The 20,117-nt window shown below is 40.6% G+C and overlaps 1 protein-coding gene across 1 annotated transcript in view; it reads right to left on the bottom strand.

Annotated features, from left to right (window-relative positions):
* nrg2b (neuregulin 2b) overlaps positions 1–20,117 on the bottom strand; it is a gene marked incomplete at its 5' end in the record, with an annotated part of 59,347 nt that overhangs the window by 21,408 nt on the left and 17,822 nt on the right. The window contains 3 exons of the mRNA XM_080501962.1: positions 4,596–4,716; positions 5,081–5,199; positions 7,421–7,583. Coding sequence (XP_080358088.1) covers positions 4,596–4,716; positions 5,081–5,199; positions 7,421–7,583 — 403 coding nt within the window. The remainder of the gene's footprint in view (positions 1–4,595; positions 4,717–5,080; positions 5,200–7,420; positions 7,584–20,117) is intronic.

The raw sequence follows: 20,117 nt of genomic DNA, 5'->3' as shown, positions 1-20,117 counted from the left end.
AAGACAACTTGCATTTTGAATCAATTACAGCGAAAAAAACCCTTGGTTGAGCCCACTCAGCAATTTCCATGAGAGATATAAATAGAGCAGAGAGAGAGAGAGAGAGAGTGCAGAAGCAGCCCCTATGCTGGCAAAGCATTCACTCTCCATCATTTCATTTCTATCTCTCTCTCTCTCTCTCTCTCTCTCTCTCTCTCTCTCTCTCTCTCTCTCTCTCTCTCTCTCTCTCTCTCTCTAATTCTGTGCTTCCCTTTTCAGCCTTTCTTCATCTATCCCTGCTTGGTTTCCCCGAGTCCTTTTCCTAACCTGGGCTGTTTTTCAACCAGGAGAATGAGAGCAAACTCTGTGAAAAGTGAGCTTGAACCACATTGTAACCCACAAAAAACCCCAAACATTAAACAGTAATTCTCGGTTTCTCGTGTTTTTTTTTACATGAGAAGACATGAAGACATTTTGTGAATCACTGTATCGACACACTAAGGTTCTGTTTTCAAGTGAAAATGAAAAACTATCTCTGCATTTTGAATGTTTGTTTACAAGAAAACAGCGCTTGGAGCCACTGAAGCTTTTGGAAACAGCCCCCCCCCCCCCCCGCCCCAAGGTGGACCTTTTGAAAAATGATATGACTCAGTCTCCGTGTAAATGGAGGAAATGCAACTTTCTGAAAATGCTCGGGCTCTGTCTCCATGCAGGACATGCTAACGCCACATAGAAATGTCCAGATTCAAACCCAAACTAACACTTTAAATAAAAAAAAAAGTGTTCATGACTTCTCTACTTGTTTCTTTTTTGCATGATTCCTCTCAAACATTAAAACATGCACAGTAAGACACATCAAACTGACCCACAAATTAAAAAGAAAAAAGAAATAAATGTCAAAACATATAACATAGGAGGAGGAAAAAAAAAAGACAACTCAGATAAACATAGACCTGATGTCAGAATCGATAGTGACTTGAACTCACGACATTTGTAGATTAAATGAACCTTATTGATTCGCGAGGGGCGCATGTGACATTTTCCGTGCGTAGCTGAGATTATGGCGCTGACGCTGGTTTGGAGCACAACAAAAGGTCTGATGATTCAGAGGAGAAAAACGTGCTGGAAGGACGCACTGAGCAGGAGCTTTACACTGCTCACAGCTCGCCAGCGGGAATGTTTGTATGCACTCATCTCCACTTTAACCTCCACACTCGGCTTTGGACAGGAGGCCTTTTTCCCTTATGTGCCGTCCTCCACTTTAACCTACAGGCTCCATTTTGCAGAGCAGCTTTACTGTCTCCACCGGGGAAAAGAGAGATTTTAGGGTTTTCTATGGACGTGGACAAAAGGAGCTTGCAAAGCGCTTTGAATTTCGGACATATTAGCACTTCATTTGGTGCTTTATGGTGGTAGAGACAGTGGAGCGACTGAGGTGAACAAGCAGTGCAGACAGTCTACAGACAGCAGTCTTATTAACATCCTGTTTTCCACAGGCCACAACAGACAAGCCAACAAAAGGATGACAAAGCCGAGGAGCTCCGGTCGCTCTTCAGAAATCTGCCGGCACTCTGGAGCGTCTTTAAATATGCAGTGGCCTGCATGTAGCGGCATCGTGCACACGAGGTTGTGCAATCCCACTTATTTTGTAGCACTAAACTGCTCAACACGTCCGAATGAACCCTCTCAAACTAAGTTTTCTGCTCGTCAGCACCATGAAAAAAGAAAAAAGAAAAATCTTGATTTATCCTTCAGCAATGACCGGAAGGTGTATGAGATGAGAGGCAGAGAGAGAGAGAGAGAGAGAGAGAGAAGAGAGAGAGAGAGAGAGAGAGAGAGAGAGAGAGGAGAGAGAGAGAGAGAGAGAGAGAGAGAGAGGCAGGAGTGAGCTGAGGGGAGGAGGGAGAGAGGAGTGTGAATATTCATCGATAGAAAGAAGGAGAGAGAGAGAGGAGAGAGAGAGAGAGAGAGAGAGAGAGAGAGAGAGAGAGAGAGATGGAAGTGAAGAAACAAAGAGCGCAGATCTCACAGAGACACCTCGGGATCTGACGCCTGCTTTCCAGCAGATACATCCCATAGTTACAGGAACAACAAAGCTTTTGATCATGTGCAGCCGCGCAATGCCATCTGTTCCCTACACATCTCGAAAGTGACCCAGTGTGTTTGGCAAGCTGGCAATGGAAGATTACACCCTCCAGTTCAGAATACATACATTCCACTGAGTGGAGAACAAAGAAGTCTCGATCGTTTTTGTCGCGTCCTGCGCGGAGAAACACATTGCGCCTGCAGACCTTCGCATGTTCTCCGCTTTCATGCGCGCCAAACAAAGGCAACGTCGCAAGATAATTGCATGGTGTTTACCCACCTCTACTACGCCAACACATAATGCTACACACTTGTTACTGTCATGTAATTAGTTTTTTTGTTTGGGGTTTTTTTTTGGGTCAATGCTCAGGCTGTGATAATGTTGTTGAGTATTGCAATAAATATATGGTGAATGGATGATGCTGATGTCTGTACTTTGAGATTGTTCTTGACAATAATGGTGTTCTTAATCTTGCCTCTAATTTTCTTGCTTTAATCTGTTCTTTTTCAAACCGGCAGCATTTCAGAAGAGGAGCAGTTTGTTGACTTGTGACTTACATTTTTATTTTATTTAATTTTAATGCCACTGATTTCTGCCTGTTGGCCACCAGCTGTGACATAATTACCAGTTTTATTCCATCACCTTAAATCCATATCCATAAATATATGTGCATTTGATCTTGTTTGTGATTGTCCTGCACAGATACAGGTGCATCTCAATGATCTAGAATGTCGAAAAAGTTGATTTGTTTCAGTGATTCAATACAAAATGGGAAACTTCATGTATTGTAAAGTTTGATGTCAGGCACTTTTTTTTAAAAATGTTGATGATGATTGCTTATAAAGTTAGACTCTTACAGTAAGCCAGTAAGAAGATGTCCATGTACAGCACTCAGGTCCTGATTTAATAATATCTCACATAAAGCTCAATAAATTGCATGCTCAGGGGAATAGATTGCCTTTTGCAGGTGATCAAGTAAGAATAATAACATGGTTGACAACCACACACAAGTAGGAGTATTTAACTGTGGGCCTTTCATGCTTTTGACCCTGTTGATATGAACGATCTGCTGGAGATGATAACATTTTCATCATAACATCTGTTTCTTTGTTTGTGTTTACTACACATAAAATGAACTGTGATACCAGAGAGCTGGATATGTTAGTGTGGGGAGTTATCAAAAATATTGGAGTTAAAAAAAAGATTGCAAAATCATAAAAAAAAAAAAACTGTATTGAAACAATCACACCACTGCACTTTTTGATATACAGTATGTCCATTTTCACAGATCGCTCTCGGAAATGAGAACTTGTGTCTCAATGACATTACCTGTATAAAAAAATGAAATAAAATAAACTAGCTAAAGACCAACGAATCAGTACTACACAGAAAATATCTTATACTAAAGTCCCCAAACAAAAGTAAAGCGTTTCTCAACGCAATAAAAGCAGCTTCTCTGCTGAATGCTGAGCTGATTTACATGTCTGAATTAAAAACACACACAACCATAAACAATGCAACGTAGAGAATCACACTGGAAGTTGTACATTATTCTATTTGCATATCTTCCTGGTATTTTGTATGATCTTGACTGCAGCTAAAACATTCCTTCTACATGAATGCTAATGCAACATTCAGGGACATTTTAACATCATGAGTGAGTCATGTCAAGATTTACATGACAACAATTCACTGAAAACATTGAAAACGATATAGTTGATATGTTACGCCACTCGATTGTGCTGCATTTGAGACATTTAAGCTTTTTTAAGCAGTTTCTTGGTGGTACAGACCCACTCAGCACCCGATGTATGTAAGAAATGTCTCCTTTAGCAGAAGATGGTGTGGTAAACTTACACCCCTGAGGAAGAACTGATAAAACAAACAGCAACTGGGTTCATTCAGAGCTAATCGTCGAGCTTTCAAGTGCGCATAGCCATTTGCTAAGACCGTAGCACACACGTGCAGTACCAGCATTTCAGAAACGTTCTGTTTCCCTTGTTGACGCGGGGAATGAGCATTTCCATTTCCTTTTCAAAAAAGTTCCGTTTTCAGTTTTCGAAGCCAAAACGTAACAAACGTGAGCTGTTCTTTGACTCCCATTCGGTCCCATATCACAATCAGACGTCACTCACTCTCAAACAAACTGTTGGAAGCGGAGCAACCAATTTTGAATGCGTTTGCATAAAATGAGCGCGTGGAGATCTGGTCTGTCCTTTGCCGAGAGCTGAAAACAACAACGGTTCCTCAGACACAGCAGTGTGGTTCGGTGGATGAAGGCATGACGAGGAACGAGAAGACCTCAGTCACACGAGTGACCGGTGACAGCGAGATCACAGAGAGACAGACACAGAAAGAGAGCGAGAGAGAGAGAGAGAGAGAGAGAGAGAGAGGGACAGAGGACTAGTGGAGAGACGAGGGGGGGGGGGGGGGGCAGCGACCGCACGGTGATGGCTGAGAGGATGGGGGAGGGGACGGAGAGGTAGGCTTGACCGGGGGGGGGGGGGTGGGGGGGGGGGGAGAAACTTACTTGCAGGATAGCTGGTTAATACCATGTATGAAGTAACAGTCTCCTCCGTTGACGCAGTACGCCTTCTCCGAGTCATTGCAGCGTCTCGCATGACTCACACCTGGAGACGGGGTTGTGGTTGCTTTAAGGAGGACAGATCGACAGAAATCAAACAAAAAAAAGAAAAAAAAAGAAAGAAACCCAAATGCATTACATCTTGTTTTATGCAATTATCATAAAAGGTATTGCAAACCATGCCAGAATCTGTCTGCTTTCTGGGGCTGACATCAGATTATTGTGCTCACTGCAGCCCATCCAACCCAAAACTGCTGAGTTGGACAGATCGAGACATTTTTTTTTTTTTTTTTAAACCGATTCTTAAGTCTCTGATATCAAATATCTGCTCAAATAGAGAAATCAAAAGACAGATGCACTGCTGGATAGGCGAGTCTGTAGCGAGCTCGCTGGATTACTAGTTATCTGAGATAGATGAGTGGTTTGCTCACAGATCAGCACGCTGATTGTACTTGTGGCGTTTTCTTGTCCGAGTGAGTTTTCGGCCACACACGTGTAGTTGCCCGAGTCCTCCACGCGAACCCGGCTGATCTGCACCTTTGAGTTTTTTCTTGGGTGAAATGAGAAGAGCAGCGACGGAAAGAGGGAGACGAGAACAGGGAGAGTGACACAAAGCAGATAAAGAGAAAAAAACGACACAGTGTCAGATAAAGTCTTTCAGAGAAATGGATGATTAAACCAAAATGTCTTGGGATTTGTAAGTCTGCAATATATTTACAACAAATGTGAATACCGAACAAGCTGGTGTGTTGTTTGCGTCATTGTGAAAATCAACTTATGATTGGGCAATGTGCATTCATTCAGATAATATAGTGAAATCGGTGACATGGAAATGAAATGAATCGACTATTAATTTTGATAATTTGTTTCAATTGTAATAATTTATTTTTCAATTTCCAGTCGCTGACAGTACCTATAGGTTTGAAAGTGTCAGCATTTTGTGCTTTTCACAGCCCAGATGACTCAACACTGCTATCTCCTGGTATAGCAGAGAGGCTGCACAAGGCTCTCACGCCTGTGATGTCTTACAAATAAGTATGAAAAGATGACATTGCATGGCATTCCTATACTTCTTTTTTTCCCCAGAATTTCCCGATTCAAAGACAAAGACACATATTTTTTAACAATAAAAACCTTTTCCAATATATATCATTTCATATGTTACATTTGTATTATTTTTGATTAGCATCAGCTCTAATTGACTGTCAGATGGGCACATTCTGCTTTTGTTTAAATTCTACACAAGGATTTCACGTCTTTTCAAATTGGGTTTGTAGTATGTGTTGTTTCAATCTAAAAATAGTCATTCATTAAAAAAAAACCATGGACATTAAACTTTAAAAAAAGAGTGGGCTGTGTCCCTGGAAGACCTGGGCTCGCATTAAATATTTACCTAATTTCTTCTTCTTTTTTTTGTACGAGAAGGAACACAGTTGAAAATACAATCATTTCTGTTTTCCAAGTCAATCAGTTCAGCCAGTGATTGCTGAGGTGGGGTGTTGCTGGGATGACATTGAAACATGAATATTTTATCCATTCTTTTTCATCCAATTAATGAAAAGAAGAAGCAAAGAATGCAAAGACACATTAAAACCAAATATTGTTTTTTCTGAAACATGTGAAATGCTGAAAAACAGGCATTTCAATGTACTGTGCACCAAGGACCATGGACGATGGGACAACCCTGAAACTTCTTTTATTCAACTTTAAAATCGTCAACCTAAGGTTTTATATGATTGGCATTTGATGATAACATAACTGCTGTTGGCATTTGGTGTAGTTTTCTGATTATAAAGTGTTGTTTCCCAAGTATGCATGCATGACAGTAGTGCGCGAGATTCGCACCCCCCCCCCACCCCCCCCATGCAAACCTGTTGGAAACACTGGAAAATGACGTGATGGCGATGCTGCACAATGGCGTCTTGATGTGTTGTGGTCGTTGATCAGCTGTGATGTTGGTGTGGATTAAATACTGATGCATAGTAGTGGCCTTACATTGGATTCGGATTGTGTATTTACTGTAGGACACAATGTGTGGCCGCCAGGCGGGGTGGGTTGTTTAACTGCCGGCCCTGACTGACACACCACCGCACGCCTACCATTCAGGACCGAGTAAGCCAGACCCCCAGGGGAAACACCTTTTCCATGACTGTAGAACTTGAGCTGTTGCTGGTTAAAGTATGCGTTCGCCCTCGTTTCCATGCAGACGGAGTCGGACTGATTTCAAAAAGTTGCCTTGTCAGTGGCTCTGAGCACCCATGTTGTGTAAATGGACTCCCAAAACACAATGAGAGTTTTACATTTTCATTTGAAAGCATTGTCATGCCTTAAATATCTAATTATGCTATTTCTACACTACGTTGATGGTTGATTTCCCAATAACTCCAGAAATACTTGCAAAATCTATGAAAGCCCAGTCCAGCGTTCAGCTTTGTTTTGCTCCCGAAGGATCATAACAAGTCGAAATGCTGCACTGCCTATTTGATAAAGTTGTACAGTGAAGCGAGAACCTCTTTTTGAACTGAAAATATCAACGTGCTGTGACTGGTTTCATCAACAGTAAATCAAAACGGGTTGATTTAAACTGAAAGACAGTAAAATGCTCACATCAGAAGAATCAGATGTGCATTTTGAACTGATACCTGAGAGAAATGCCTTGCTCAAAGCCTTTCTATACAAACAGCTTTTAGTTTGCACTTTAACCCAGTCGACAAAACTTTTTGGTTCAATTGCCGGTGGAATGCAATTCCCCAGGAAGAATGACAACTCACTTGTTGGTTTTAATTTTGAGGTCTCGGCCTTTCTGGAGCTCGTGTCCATCCTTGTACCAGCGGAAAGATGGGCTGGGATTCCCCGACGCCTCGCACTTCAAGTACAGCTTGTCCCCCTTCAACAGAGACTGGCCCCGCATCGGCTGCAGCTTGGGAGCCGAGGCTGGACGGAGCGAAGTACCGAGGAGGAGAGACGGAGCGGTAGAGAGAGGACAGGGGAGGGAGGGAGGGAGAGAGGGGGGGGGGGGGAGGGGGGCAGAGAGAGAAAATCAAAGGAAGCATTATTGAAATGAACCAGAGACATTTCATTAAACTATCCATTTAATTGTGTGTGTGTGTGTGTGTGTGTGTGTGTGTGTGTGTGTGTGTGTGTGTGTGTGTGTGTGTGTGTGTGTGTGTGTGTGTGTGTGTGTGTGTGTGTGTGTGCGTGTGTGTGTGTGTGTGTGTGTGTGTGTGTTCCTATCTTTCTGGGGCCCAACAACTGGGGAATATATCAGACTTATAAGGCCCAGCCCCACCAAAAGCAGGACCCGTCAGTATTATATTTTTAAGACCACGCACAGATTTTTTTTTTCACCTTTCCACCAAATACGATTTGTCAGGAGCTACAAAGCATGTTAAACCTTTGGAATGACAATAAAACGGAAACATAGTAAAACCACTGATGACCTGTGGGGGGCAGTGTTGTGTTGTATCGCTCATCTAGGACCAGAAAAAGAAGCAAAAAAGACAACAGAAATTACACTCTCTTCAAAACTGTGTAAATGTGCTGATGGATACAAACAAATGTTTAATATTACGTCTCCTGGATATCAGGACAAAGTATCTATAAAAAACATTAATCTTATATATATTACATTGAACCCAATTGTACTTCCCTCTACTGGATGTATTGATCAACATGAGGGAACCAGGATAATGTTTTATGTGACTGAACCAATTTACCTGAATAAATGGCACATAAATGGGCCTTTAGCCATTTTCCTTTTGTTAGTTTTAGCTTTAGCTTTCTATTCGAGTCGTTTTAATCATTTGACCCTTTTTGGCTTTCTTAACTGTTTTTGCCAATCAAGTTCAATTAGGTATTTTGATTCTTAGACTTTCATGGCGCTTTTGACCTTATCTAGTGGTTTAGCTATCTTAGCTGCATTAGCTGTTTTATTCATTTAATTTATATTTAGCTTTTTTATTTTTTTGTAGCGCTGGTTTTAGCTACTTACCTTTTTTTTTTTAATGCAAACTTTGTGAAAGCTTCACGGAGCCACTAGAAAGGAGCTTATAGAGCCACATGTTTCTCCAGAGATGCAGGTTGCAGACCCCTGGTGATTTTGTTCATGTTAATGAACACGGGAGGGAAATACATCAACGTAACGGCCTTGCTAAGGTAATGCGCCAAGCTTTGAAATCTGTTAAAGGAAGTCCAGATCCTCAGGTCAGTATGTCAGGACAGAGTGTGGATCAGAGACAACCAAACAATAAATAAAAATCCAACCCTCATTTAACAACAAAACTCATTTTACAGAAGGTCCAGGTGAGGAAGGTCAAACATACAGCCCATTGGGAAATACTGGCACAGCCAAGGCTCAGCCAGAGTGTGAAAATGGCAAAAAATAAAAATATCAGAACTGTTATCTGAACGAATAAAGCTCCAATGGTTCCTTATTTGTCCACTGGGGACACACTGTTTCATCAAGAGTTGCTGTCCTGACACATAGTAAATGATGGATTGCTGCAATGCTCGTACTCAGAAGTGAAGTTTGCAAATATAACATTAGTAGCAGAGCGAGAGACGGCTTCAATCAAAATGAGTGTGAAGACAAACACTGTGACAGACAGACAAGAAGTCAGGTCGTTCACATTAGCCCCCGTTTACACAACATTTCAAGTGAAAACACAGCTTTTTTTTATGTTTTCGTTTAAGAAAACTTTCACAATAATAAAACAACGTTTTGAAAACTATGTTGGTTTCCACAGAAATTATGAAAATGATGTAGTTAGCCTGCCAGGCCACTTGTGGGTGCTGTTGTTGTTTTTGTAATGAAACCATACACACACATGCACAGAGAACAATACGCCGTTGTATTGCAGGAGAACCGTTTACTACGGTTGTGGTCCGCATGCACAGTCGCAGCGTTTCAAAAAAGTTCTCCCGTTTCCAGTGAGATGGTGCATTTTCAAAAAGTTCCACATTAAATGCCGTTCTCAAATAGTTCTACATTTTCACTTGAAAATGTCGTCGTGTAAGCGGAGCATTCGTTTTTGTAATTACAGAGTTCATTCATTTGAGCAACTTAAGCATGAGCTTGTACTTCGCAGAGAATCAAAGGAGGTTTATGAGAACTAATGAGAGGTTATGGTGCTACATTACTACAAGTGCGGCTCTGGATGTTCGACATTAAACTATGTATGTGGCCCTTGAACTGACATGAGTATCATGTCTACTCACAGGACTAAAAAGTCTCCTCACTAACATTACCATGACAGCTATTTATATTATCTTGGACAAGCAAGTTTGGATTTGACACATTTAATTTGGATTGCACTTGGATTTTCATTTAATATTTGTAAATTCTTTCAAACTGGAATGTCTGACTTGTCAAAGTATACATTAATACATTCAATGATGCTGTACTCGCAAGTTTTTGGGCTATACACATGCACGCACACATGCATGAATATAGATATGCACACAGACACACACACACACACACACACACACACACACACACACACACACACACACACACACACACACACACACACACACACACACACACACACACACACACACACCAGAAAAGCTCTCAATCCTGAAAAAGCAAAGATAAGCTTTTACAGAGGAAAAAAACTCCTGCTTCCAAAACTCTGCAGTAGATTTTCACTATGGAGCAGTGTGTGTGTGTGTGTGTGTTTGTGTGTGTGTATGTGTGTGTGTGCTCGCGCTTCGTCAGTCCCTGGAGACTTTCACTCTCTCTCTTCTCCTTAAAAACTACAACACACCACATCACTGACACCAGCAGAGGAAACACGAACGCGCAGTAGCTAAAGCAAAGAGACAACTCAGCACCATCTCGTACCATTTAAACAGACAGACACGCACACAGACACACACACACACACACACACACACACACACACACACACACACACACACACACACACACACACACACACACACACACACACACACACACACACACACACACACACACACACACACACACACACACACACACACGGAATGGTATTCATTACCTTCCCGGGACACTGCATTGACTTCCATTCAGTTCCTGCAAACTTGCTCAAAACCACAAACTTTTAAATGCACACACAGCTTGAAACACACACGAGGACCTGCACCGACACACAGCGGCGTGACGACGTGCATCATCAAATCCAACGCAACAGTTGGAATCATATGGAAACACAGCTTCATGCTTCTCGAGAAGGACTGTAGGTCAACACATGTGTGTGCATCAATCATGCAAGCATCAGTGACCTTAACATTTCAGACTTTAGGATATATGGGACTAAAGAGATGTGGCCGTCTGATTTCAGTAAAGACTGATCAAATCTGGTCAAATTTAAATAAAAAGTTTCCTAAAGAGACATAAAAGTTGGGATAGTTTGTTAAAGGTAAATAGAAATGCAATATAATAACTAGCACATCTCATAAACCCTCCCCATCGTATCCACAACATGTCAGATGTTAAAACTGAAACATTTTACAACTTTATACAAAACACAATGATGGCACATTCACAATATATCATGCAGCCTTATGTAAAAATGAGCTCATTGTGAAACAATTTCAGAAAAGCCTTTCTCAATGTAGAACTGTGAAGACATCGAAGCATCCACCAATACACACACACGCAGAGAATCAGGAGGTCAAAGGTCGAATGATTCATTTAAATGATTCAAGACTACAGAGAAGAGGGACCATGCAGCTTGTTACTGTAATAGCACAGCTCGAATACCTGTCTTTCATAAGACAAGGTTACGTTCAAGCTGACGGTGGAGGTACAGTACAGTAACTCCACATCTTGTACTTTGAAACAGTGGGAATAACAACGGCTGAAAGAAGTCAATATGCTGTTTATTTATGTCATACATTTTTTTTCTACAAATAAAAAACTGAAAAGTGTGCCATGCAAAAGTATTCATCCCCCTTGAGTCAATACGTTGGCGAGCCACCTTTAGCGGTACTCCCAGCTGCAAGCCTTTTGGGGTCTGTCTCTACCAGGTTTGTACAGATACAGAGTGAATTTTGTCCCCACTGCCAGAGATTTTCAATTGGATTAGGGTCTGGACATTGACTGGCCCGTTCTAATGCAAGAATATGAGTTGATCTAACGTTCCATTGTAGCTCTGGATGTTTGTTTGAAGTCATTGTCCTGCTGGAAGGTGAACCTCAGCCCAGTCTCAAGACTCTAACAGGTCCCTGTAATCGGCTCCATTCATCTTCATCTCTGACCAGCTTCCCTATCCCTCCTGAAGGAAAGCATCCCCACAGCATGATGCTGCCTCCGCCATGTTTCACAGTGAGGATGGCGTGTTCAGGGTGAGGTGCGGTGCTCGTTTTCCACCACATAGTGTTTGGTCTTTCAGCTTTCTCCCTGTGACCTGTCCGGTGTGTTCCTCGGTCGTCACGATGCTGTTTGTTCACAAATGTTCTCTAATGGACATCTGAGGGCATCACGGAACAGCTGCATTTATACCGAGAGGAGATTGCACACAAATGAAAAAAAAAAAGGTAGGTGAGAAGATGATCCATCACAAAGTCAAAGCTTTTGTAAAAAAAAAAAACAACAACAACAAAAAAAACCACAATGACAGAGTGCCTAAGAGCCTATTTGCGCCTTGTTTTCAAAAACTTTCTACATTCTCCAATAATCCACTAGCATAATCTCCTCCTGGAATTTTGCACCATCTGGTACACACGCTGTGATATTTTACATTCATGAAGGCCAACACACTAAATAGAGTGTGATTTTTATTTTGTTACTATCAGATGTGAGCTCACATTTGAAGATCAGTTTCCACAAGTTGAGTGCCATACCTTCAGTTGATCAGACTCACTGTCTCCAGATGCATTCTGGGTAATACTTTTGAAGCATTTCTAGCAATATTCAAGAATCTTTCACAATCCATGTTCATTAATCTGATTTATTGAGTCGTTTTCCATCTACGTATGTCAAAAAAAAAAAGCTAAATACAGAAGTGACAAAGTCACAGTGTGACAATGAAGATAAGGTATAGTGTAAAGTGTAGAAAGTGGCCACTTCAGGAGCAAAGAGGAGAGAAGCAACGCAGCCAACATGCCAACGTTTTCAAGTGAAATCGCAAAACATTCTAGTTTACATGACAACGATGCTCCGAAGCACTGGAAATGAAACTTTATGAAAACGGCTCCCAAGGTGGAACGTTTTGACAGTGCTGTGACGATGGACGTTAAGAACAATGTTTACCTGCAGTCTCATGACTCCCAGTCCATATTCTCCTGGGACCTGGTAGTTTTAGTTTTAGTTGCGAGTCATCCGGAATACCAATCAAACTTATCTCTCTGTCCGTGTACTAGTCGTTGTTAGTGATTATAATGTGTTGTTCTCTGCTCCGTGTGTGTGGCTTCATTACAAAAAAACAACCAACATCACCCGCTAGTGGCCCAACACGCTGCTACATTGTTTCCCTGGGGGGAAAAAACCATCACGCATCACTTGAAACGCTGTTAAAACGGGACCTCAGTCCATAGGCCTTAACACAACATATTCAACAAGACATGACCACATGTTTTGAAAAACCAAGACGATTTAGCCTCATGTCAATACACCCGTACGTTGTCTGAAAGAAATCTGATAATGGCCTGAAACATGTTTTTAATTTCCATATCCATGTAAAGCCATTACGTCAGGCTATTACAATTACCTGACTACTCTCAGTAATCCGATTATTATGGTCATGCAGTGTGAAGTTTATCCCTGTGGTCACAACACAGTGACTGGCGATTCATGACCTTTTCTCATGAGGGAATTAATACAACAAAAGCCCTGGTGAGCAGTTTAGAATTCACAGCTGCTGATCATATTCAAGTGGAATTTAATATATATATAACATGACTGACTTGCTACTGCACTGCTTGACATGTGACCTAAAAAGCTAAAAGGTCGAATCTTAGATTTCTCTTTACATGCAATTCGTCTGCTGGCAGTGGTTGTACACCACTTTGAACTTCTCCACTTTCGTGATGTCACACATCACACTGATGTCAGCTATCGCACAGCGACGCTTAGTGTTTCTGTTTTTTTTTTGTCTTTGCTGGTGAAAAAAAAAAAACCTTCACAGAACTCATAAGCTTTAAAACCAAAGAGAATTTTGTTGTTTGACCGGTCATTGACATTAAAGCACCTTAAAGGCACAGAGTCAATGACCTGTTGATAGTGAATCAAGAAGTGGCAGGAGATAAAAGAGGCAATCGAAACCTAAAAGTAAATGTGAAGTGTTACTTAAGACTTAGGAAATATGTTTTATCTGTAATAAGAGGGCAAATAATCACTGAAATAAGTCAAATGAATCACATGTCCATCTTTTATATCACTTTAGCCAACTGAAGGTCTGATCTGTTAAAATGTTGTGTGTAAAACAGACACAAATTTGATATTCTACACATACAGACGATGACAGAATACCATACAAGAGCTGTTTACCATGTTTGTGAACGTGCAAAAGCAGGACGCACCCTGAACAGGTGAGGCAGATAAGCAACTGAGAATCATCAGGTTGCCCCTAATACAAGTTTTTGACAGGAGGAGGCAATGCACAGTGAGAACATGCAAACTTCGCACAGAAAAGCAACCAAACCAGAAACAGAGCTGTGGATATTCCCACCGTGAGGCTGTGACCACTGCCCCAATGTGCAGCAAAATCCGTTATGATTTTGTGTAATGCTCAGTATATAGCATCAGCCTGAGTCTGAAGGACGTGAGAAAAGTCACGCCAGGACATATTTCAAGTGTAACTCAGCCATGAAGTGAGGATTAGTTACCAGGATCCTTTGCTATTGTCAAACGTCACCAGTTTTCTCTGTTTACATGACAAATGGTTTTCTATAAGACGCTAAATGGCCTGCTCGCCGTTTGCCATCCCGCATTGGGCTTTGGATGTTTTCCTAGAGACAATGAGGAAATCATGGGAACTGTAATCTAATAACAATGTACGGTATGTGGAAAAGAGAAGAGATTTCTTTGAGGGAGGGGCGACTTTAGGCCCATTCCAGCAGTACGGATTTGACATTAAGTTTCACAATGACAAAATACCTCTGAGAATAATAATCTTTGTTTGTATTGCACTTCTCAAAAGCAAGTTTCAAAGTGCTTTGCTTTCAGTAAATACATTAGAAATAATCACAAGTAAATTAACTGAAAATGCCACCAAACAACAAAAAAAGGGGGGAGAGAAATAATGCAGCACTATTAAATATGCATGTAAAATGTGTTGCAAGTGTGCTTTTTAAAAAAAAGAAATGCATCTTCTTCACAGACCAGAGCAGGCATCAGAGTGTGAAGGAGTTTACATGTTGCGTCACGTTATATTTTTCAACATGTATCATTTCAGTGTGGCGAGGCAGCCCAGGGAAAACAGAATGAAATGATAGCAGCGACTCCTCGGAAAGAGGAGTTCATTTAAAATATGAGTGGGAGATGCGGGAGTGAGGTGTTAAAATGAAATTTAGGTCTCCGCAGATTAGAATATTTTTCTAAAGCTTGGCAAATCACTCATGGGCGAGTAGGAGGTTAAGAGACATGGGAGGAGAGGCAGAGTACAGCCAGTTTGTCCATACATTCAGTTTTAAAATACACTGACTCCTTCTGGCAATCTGTTGGTCAATTCATACAAAGTACCTTGAGCGGTTACTACCATGTGCAGGAGCAGTGCAGGGCTTTAGTCAGGCCTGTTTTATGGTCAAAACCCTTCAACCGTGGAAGTTAAAGCAAAAATCAGACCAAAAATGAGCTGTGTTCATAAGATTACTTACATATTTCATCTTCTTACATATTTCATTTTCTTAAGCTGTATATTTGTGTATACATGAAATAGTTGATATTTGGTGGGTGAAATTTTCCCTTAGATTTTTGGACTCAATCGCAGATTAACTCGACACTCAAACTCACAGATTAGCTCTAAATTCAGAGACAGATTAAGTCAAAACACTCACCAACTGATTTCCTCTAAAGTCACACTCACAGAGTAACTCTGAATTCACATTCATAGGTTGACTCTAAACTCATGCTCTCGTGCTAATGCTAAACTCACTCACAGATTTAGTAAAATCATACTAAAAGATTAACTCTAAACTCAAACTCACAGATTAACTCTAAATTCACTGTCACATATGAACTCTCAACTCACCACTCAGAGATTCATTTTGACAGATTAACTCTAAACTCAAACTAAGAAATGAACTCTAAACACAATGGGTATCTAAGACCAGTGCATTGACCCATAATCCATTGCAGTTGTCAGTTTTTTTTTAGCAATATGTATTTGGCACATATTAATATCCCGATTGACGATAGATTTGCGATATTGTTCAGCTCTCGTCTCCCTACATGTCGCAACTGTGTTACCTTTCACACTCATGGTCTGGAGTTATATACTGTATTCTTTCTATCATTTCAATTTGTGTAATTACAATTATTGTTAATAATCTGTTCATTGATGTTTACTGCTTTTTAGAATTACAATTTCCTAAAGGTGGGCCCCATTACCCCTCCTGTATGGTGATGACAACAACTGGTGAATGGACAATGTGGGGAGGTTCATGTGCGCAAAGAAGACCATTCTTCACGAGAAAACAAAGCTATAATACAATACTATATATATATATGGAGATATATGAAACATATATAAAATATCAACTAGAAATAATATACATTTTACAGGATTCATTTTCTCCCCAAACAATTCTGAGATCTCATCCGTGGACGAGTTGTCCTACAATCACAAGAACTCGTGTCTTTTATTCAACCAGCAAGAAGGTGGCACTTTTTAGCAGGTTTACAATGAATAGCAGAAAAGCAAAAGCAGGCAGCAGGGCAGGAGCAGAAAAGCAGGAGCGTCTCAGGCTCAGAGTAAATTGCTAATCTTGTTTCTCTTTCCAACATATTTCTTCCTGTATGATTGTTCAGCACGGCTCCAATAAAGTGAGTCTAAGAATTATTGCTGTGTGGGCTTTAGGCAGTTGAAACATTTCCTGCAATGAAAGGCTGCTGTAACACGAGGACTCACCCGCACACAGGAATCACAGCTCCATTTAACTCTATTAGCAGCATCTCAGCTCACTGCTGCTCTTCCTCATGTTGTATCATATTATGTAACAAAACACATTCACCATATTCTATAATAGCATCGATATTGAACTATGATAATGCATTATAAAGCTTTAATTTTGTCCAGCTGCGTTTCAAATACAAATTCAGTTTGGATATCTTGTTAATTAGGTCAATGAATTTCACTGATATTCAAATAAACCCTTACGTTTTTTGTTTTAAACACTTCAGATGGACATCTCTTGCATGTTTTCAGAGGACAGCGGTCCCACACTGTGCTTTTGAAGACGGACACTGCCTCAACGAACAACCTCCCAGATGAAGCTTGTCACCCGGTGAGTCTGAGGTGAGACGTTCAGGCGTTTATGGAGCCGAGTGTGGAAATGAGCGGCGGGAGTCGTCTCCGGAGCGGCTGCGAGAGGTGGGCCCGCTTACCAATGAGCTCCTGCCTCTCTGGGACGCTGTCCTCAGGCAACATGGAGGTTTTTGTCAGCCCGAGAGCGTTACGTTTAAAACTGGGAGAGGAAAGAGAATGTACCCTTCATGCATGTGACATCCACATTTAGAGGCGTGACAGTGTCGGATGGACTGAATTTGCTTCAAATTGCGCCTCCGATACGCGTCTAACATAATGCTCTGGGTATTCAGTGTCCTTCATAAAATCTCAAATGTAATGGGTCGGATGGTAACTTGAGCAGCGCTGTGGGAAATGATCGCATGTGTGTTTATCGTATGTTTGCTGTAATTTAGGCTGTGACGGTTTGTCGTCAAAGACTTTGCGGTCCACCCATGTGCACTCTTCTCAAACTCTTAGTACAAACTTGTCTGATCTCATCTGAGACATCTCAATTAATTCACAAGTGACGAGTATTCTTTTAATTTAATTTGCTGTAATTAAATCATAGTTTAATTGTGGGTTTTCATAGGCTTAAAAGGCTGTTAAATATAAAGCCAAGTTTCCTACTGCGACTGGAGTAACCAAACGTGAACTGCTGAGCGTGATGATTTTTGCAGCCCTGCATTAAGTCTTAAAAACCACCCTGACCATGCCAGAAACACATTAACACCTATAGGATCCATTTGGACGCGACACAGATGATAATATAAGTAAGTCATTCAACTGATCTTGAAATTTCATCGCATTTCCTTGACTTGCATTTTCACTGTGTCAGTCACCAAAAACACACATGAAATAGAATATGGAGGACAGAAGACACATTTTACGCAAATATCTGTAATACAGTATATCTTAATTTTTCTTAACATGTCAGGTGATGCAGAAGTTCAGTATGAGGTGGAACTATTGATGACTCAAGTTCGGGTCTATGAGGATGAAATAAGAACAAACAGAAGAAATTAATTGATGACGGCAAGACCTGAGAAGAGATATGTGACATTCAATAATGTAATCATGTTGTCCATTTCATGTGTAATAAAGCTAATAATGTAATAACATGCCAATAGTGTAATAAGATATTTGATCCGTTATTGCAACAACATTTAGCCAATAACGACAGAAATTATCACATGATTGAAATCGAATTATGTCTTATTGTGTCTTTTATGTGGGAAAAGTGCTATATGATTCAAATGTACTTACTTAGTTAACGTAAAAAAAAATGCTAACTATAATAAGTGCAGCCAATATTGTAATAATACAAAAATAGGAATGCATTTCTTGAGAAATGTTTTGTTAATTTTGTGCAGTTTTCTTATGAAAACTAGATATAGTGGTAGAAGAGTGGTCATATTCATTCATTAATGATATATATGCAGCATCATCTCTCAACCATGGTTGCAAAGATATTATTATGATAAAAGAATGTTGGTAAGCAATTCCATTACATTCATTGTATATATATACTTTATTACATTCAGAACAGCCAAAATTATTACATTGTTTGTCGTTGGACAAATGGGAAAATATTTTGCATATTTTACAGCAATTGGGGGAAATAGCTGAGGAAATATCTCTGGGCTGCAAAAAGCTGAGCTGGTTTTCTCTCTTCCTCTCAAACCATGATCTGTGTAAAAACAACAAACACTTTCAGGTATTGTTAATCACATTCTGCATTATAATTGACACAAACTCCTCCCAGTATTTTGCGTATTCCGGTGGAATTGCTCCACAGTCCATATTCATGTTGCACATGTGTCAGACACAATCATCAGCCCTTTAGTCAATCATGCCCTGTGTGTTTTAGGACATTGTGCCAAACTGCACGCATGAGGTCATTTCTACACAAGTTCTGGTGTAAACAGCAAACAGTCATTTCTGAGTACTACTACAGGCTGTTCTCAAGCGGCAGCTCTCAAAACATGTATCTTATGTGCTTTGTACAGTCTGCCGGTAAGGAGATATGAGATACTGCAAGATAGAGAACGATTTCAAGATTTGTTCTCATTGGTAATCAAATATTTCTGCCAAACAGAGGAAATACAAAGAACGGGGGGGGGGGGGGGTATCACCAATGATCAATCAATACGTTAAACCCAACAGTGTTCTTTGGTTCAATGTATTTTTCTAATGTCTCGATGAGTATGTAAATGTAATCTCACCACTTCTACTTCTTGAGGCGTCATATTCAATAAAGAACACAAACCATTCAAAACAACATAACAAACCATCGCCAACCGTTGAATGACTATTAATTCCAAACGTCTGTTTGCTTTAATCTTTTTTGAGTTTTTACCTGTAAAATCATCAGTAAACACCTTGGAAAAAATCCAAGTGAGCCAATAAATCCTGTGGGCATTGTCAAATCCTCTAAGATCTTGCAAAAATAAAAAATAAAAAGGGGGGGGGGGGGGCTATTTTTGGCAGCAGTGCTTGCCAGCGACTGTAGAGAAAAAAAAATATTGTGGGTGAAACTGAAATACATTTTGTATTGGCTTAATTCACTGAAGTTTGCTTCAAGGTTCATATGCAGTTTGCAAAAGAAAGATTTTCTTGACTGCAAACATGAAAAAAAAGCAAAGCCTACAGCTTTCAGTGATGCATGAAAAGAGAGAGTCTGAGATACATGTGCACTAACACAATTAGAGTAGATTCACACATCCCACACAGCGCAGGCACAAAGCAAGCCATAACAAGTCTAATTCTGCAGCTGCAATTTACACACCGACACACAGGTTTTTCCACAGCCCTTGTGTGTGTGTGTGTGTGTGTGTGTGTGTGTGTGTGTGTGTGTGTGTGTGTGTGTGTGTGTGTGTGTGTGTGTGAACACACGCATGACAACACAGAACAGATGTACATGTGTATGCTTTATTGTCTGCACGCATGGATACGTGAGATTGTCTGTGTGTGTGTGTGTGTGTGTGTGTGTGTGTGTGTGTGTGGTGCACTATAAGTTGCTGATCCAAGCCTT

Source organism: Blennius ocellaris (genome assembly GCF_963422515.1).
Source record: "Blennius ocellaris genome assembly, chromosome: 9".
Classification (NCBI taxonomy): domain Eukaryota; kingdom Metazoa; phylum Chordata; class Actinopteri; order Blenniiformes; family Blenniidae; genus Blennius; species Blennius ocellaris.
Note: the sequence above shows the minus strand (reverse complement) of the source record. Positions and strands in the feature narration are given on the sequence as shown.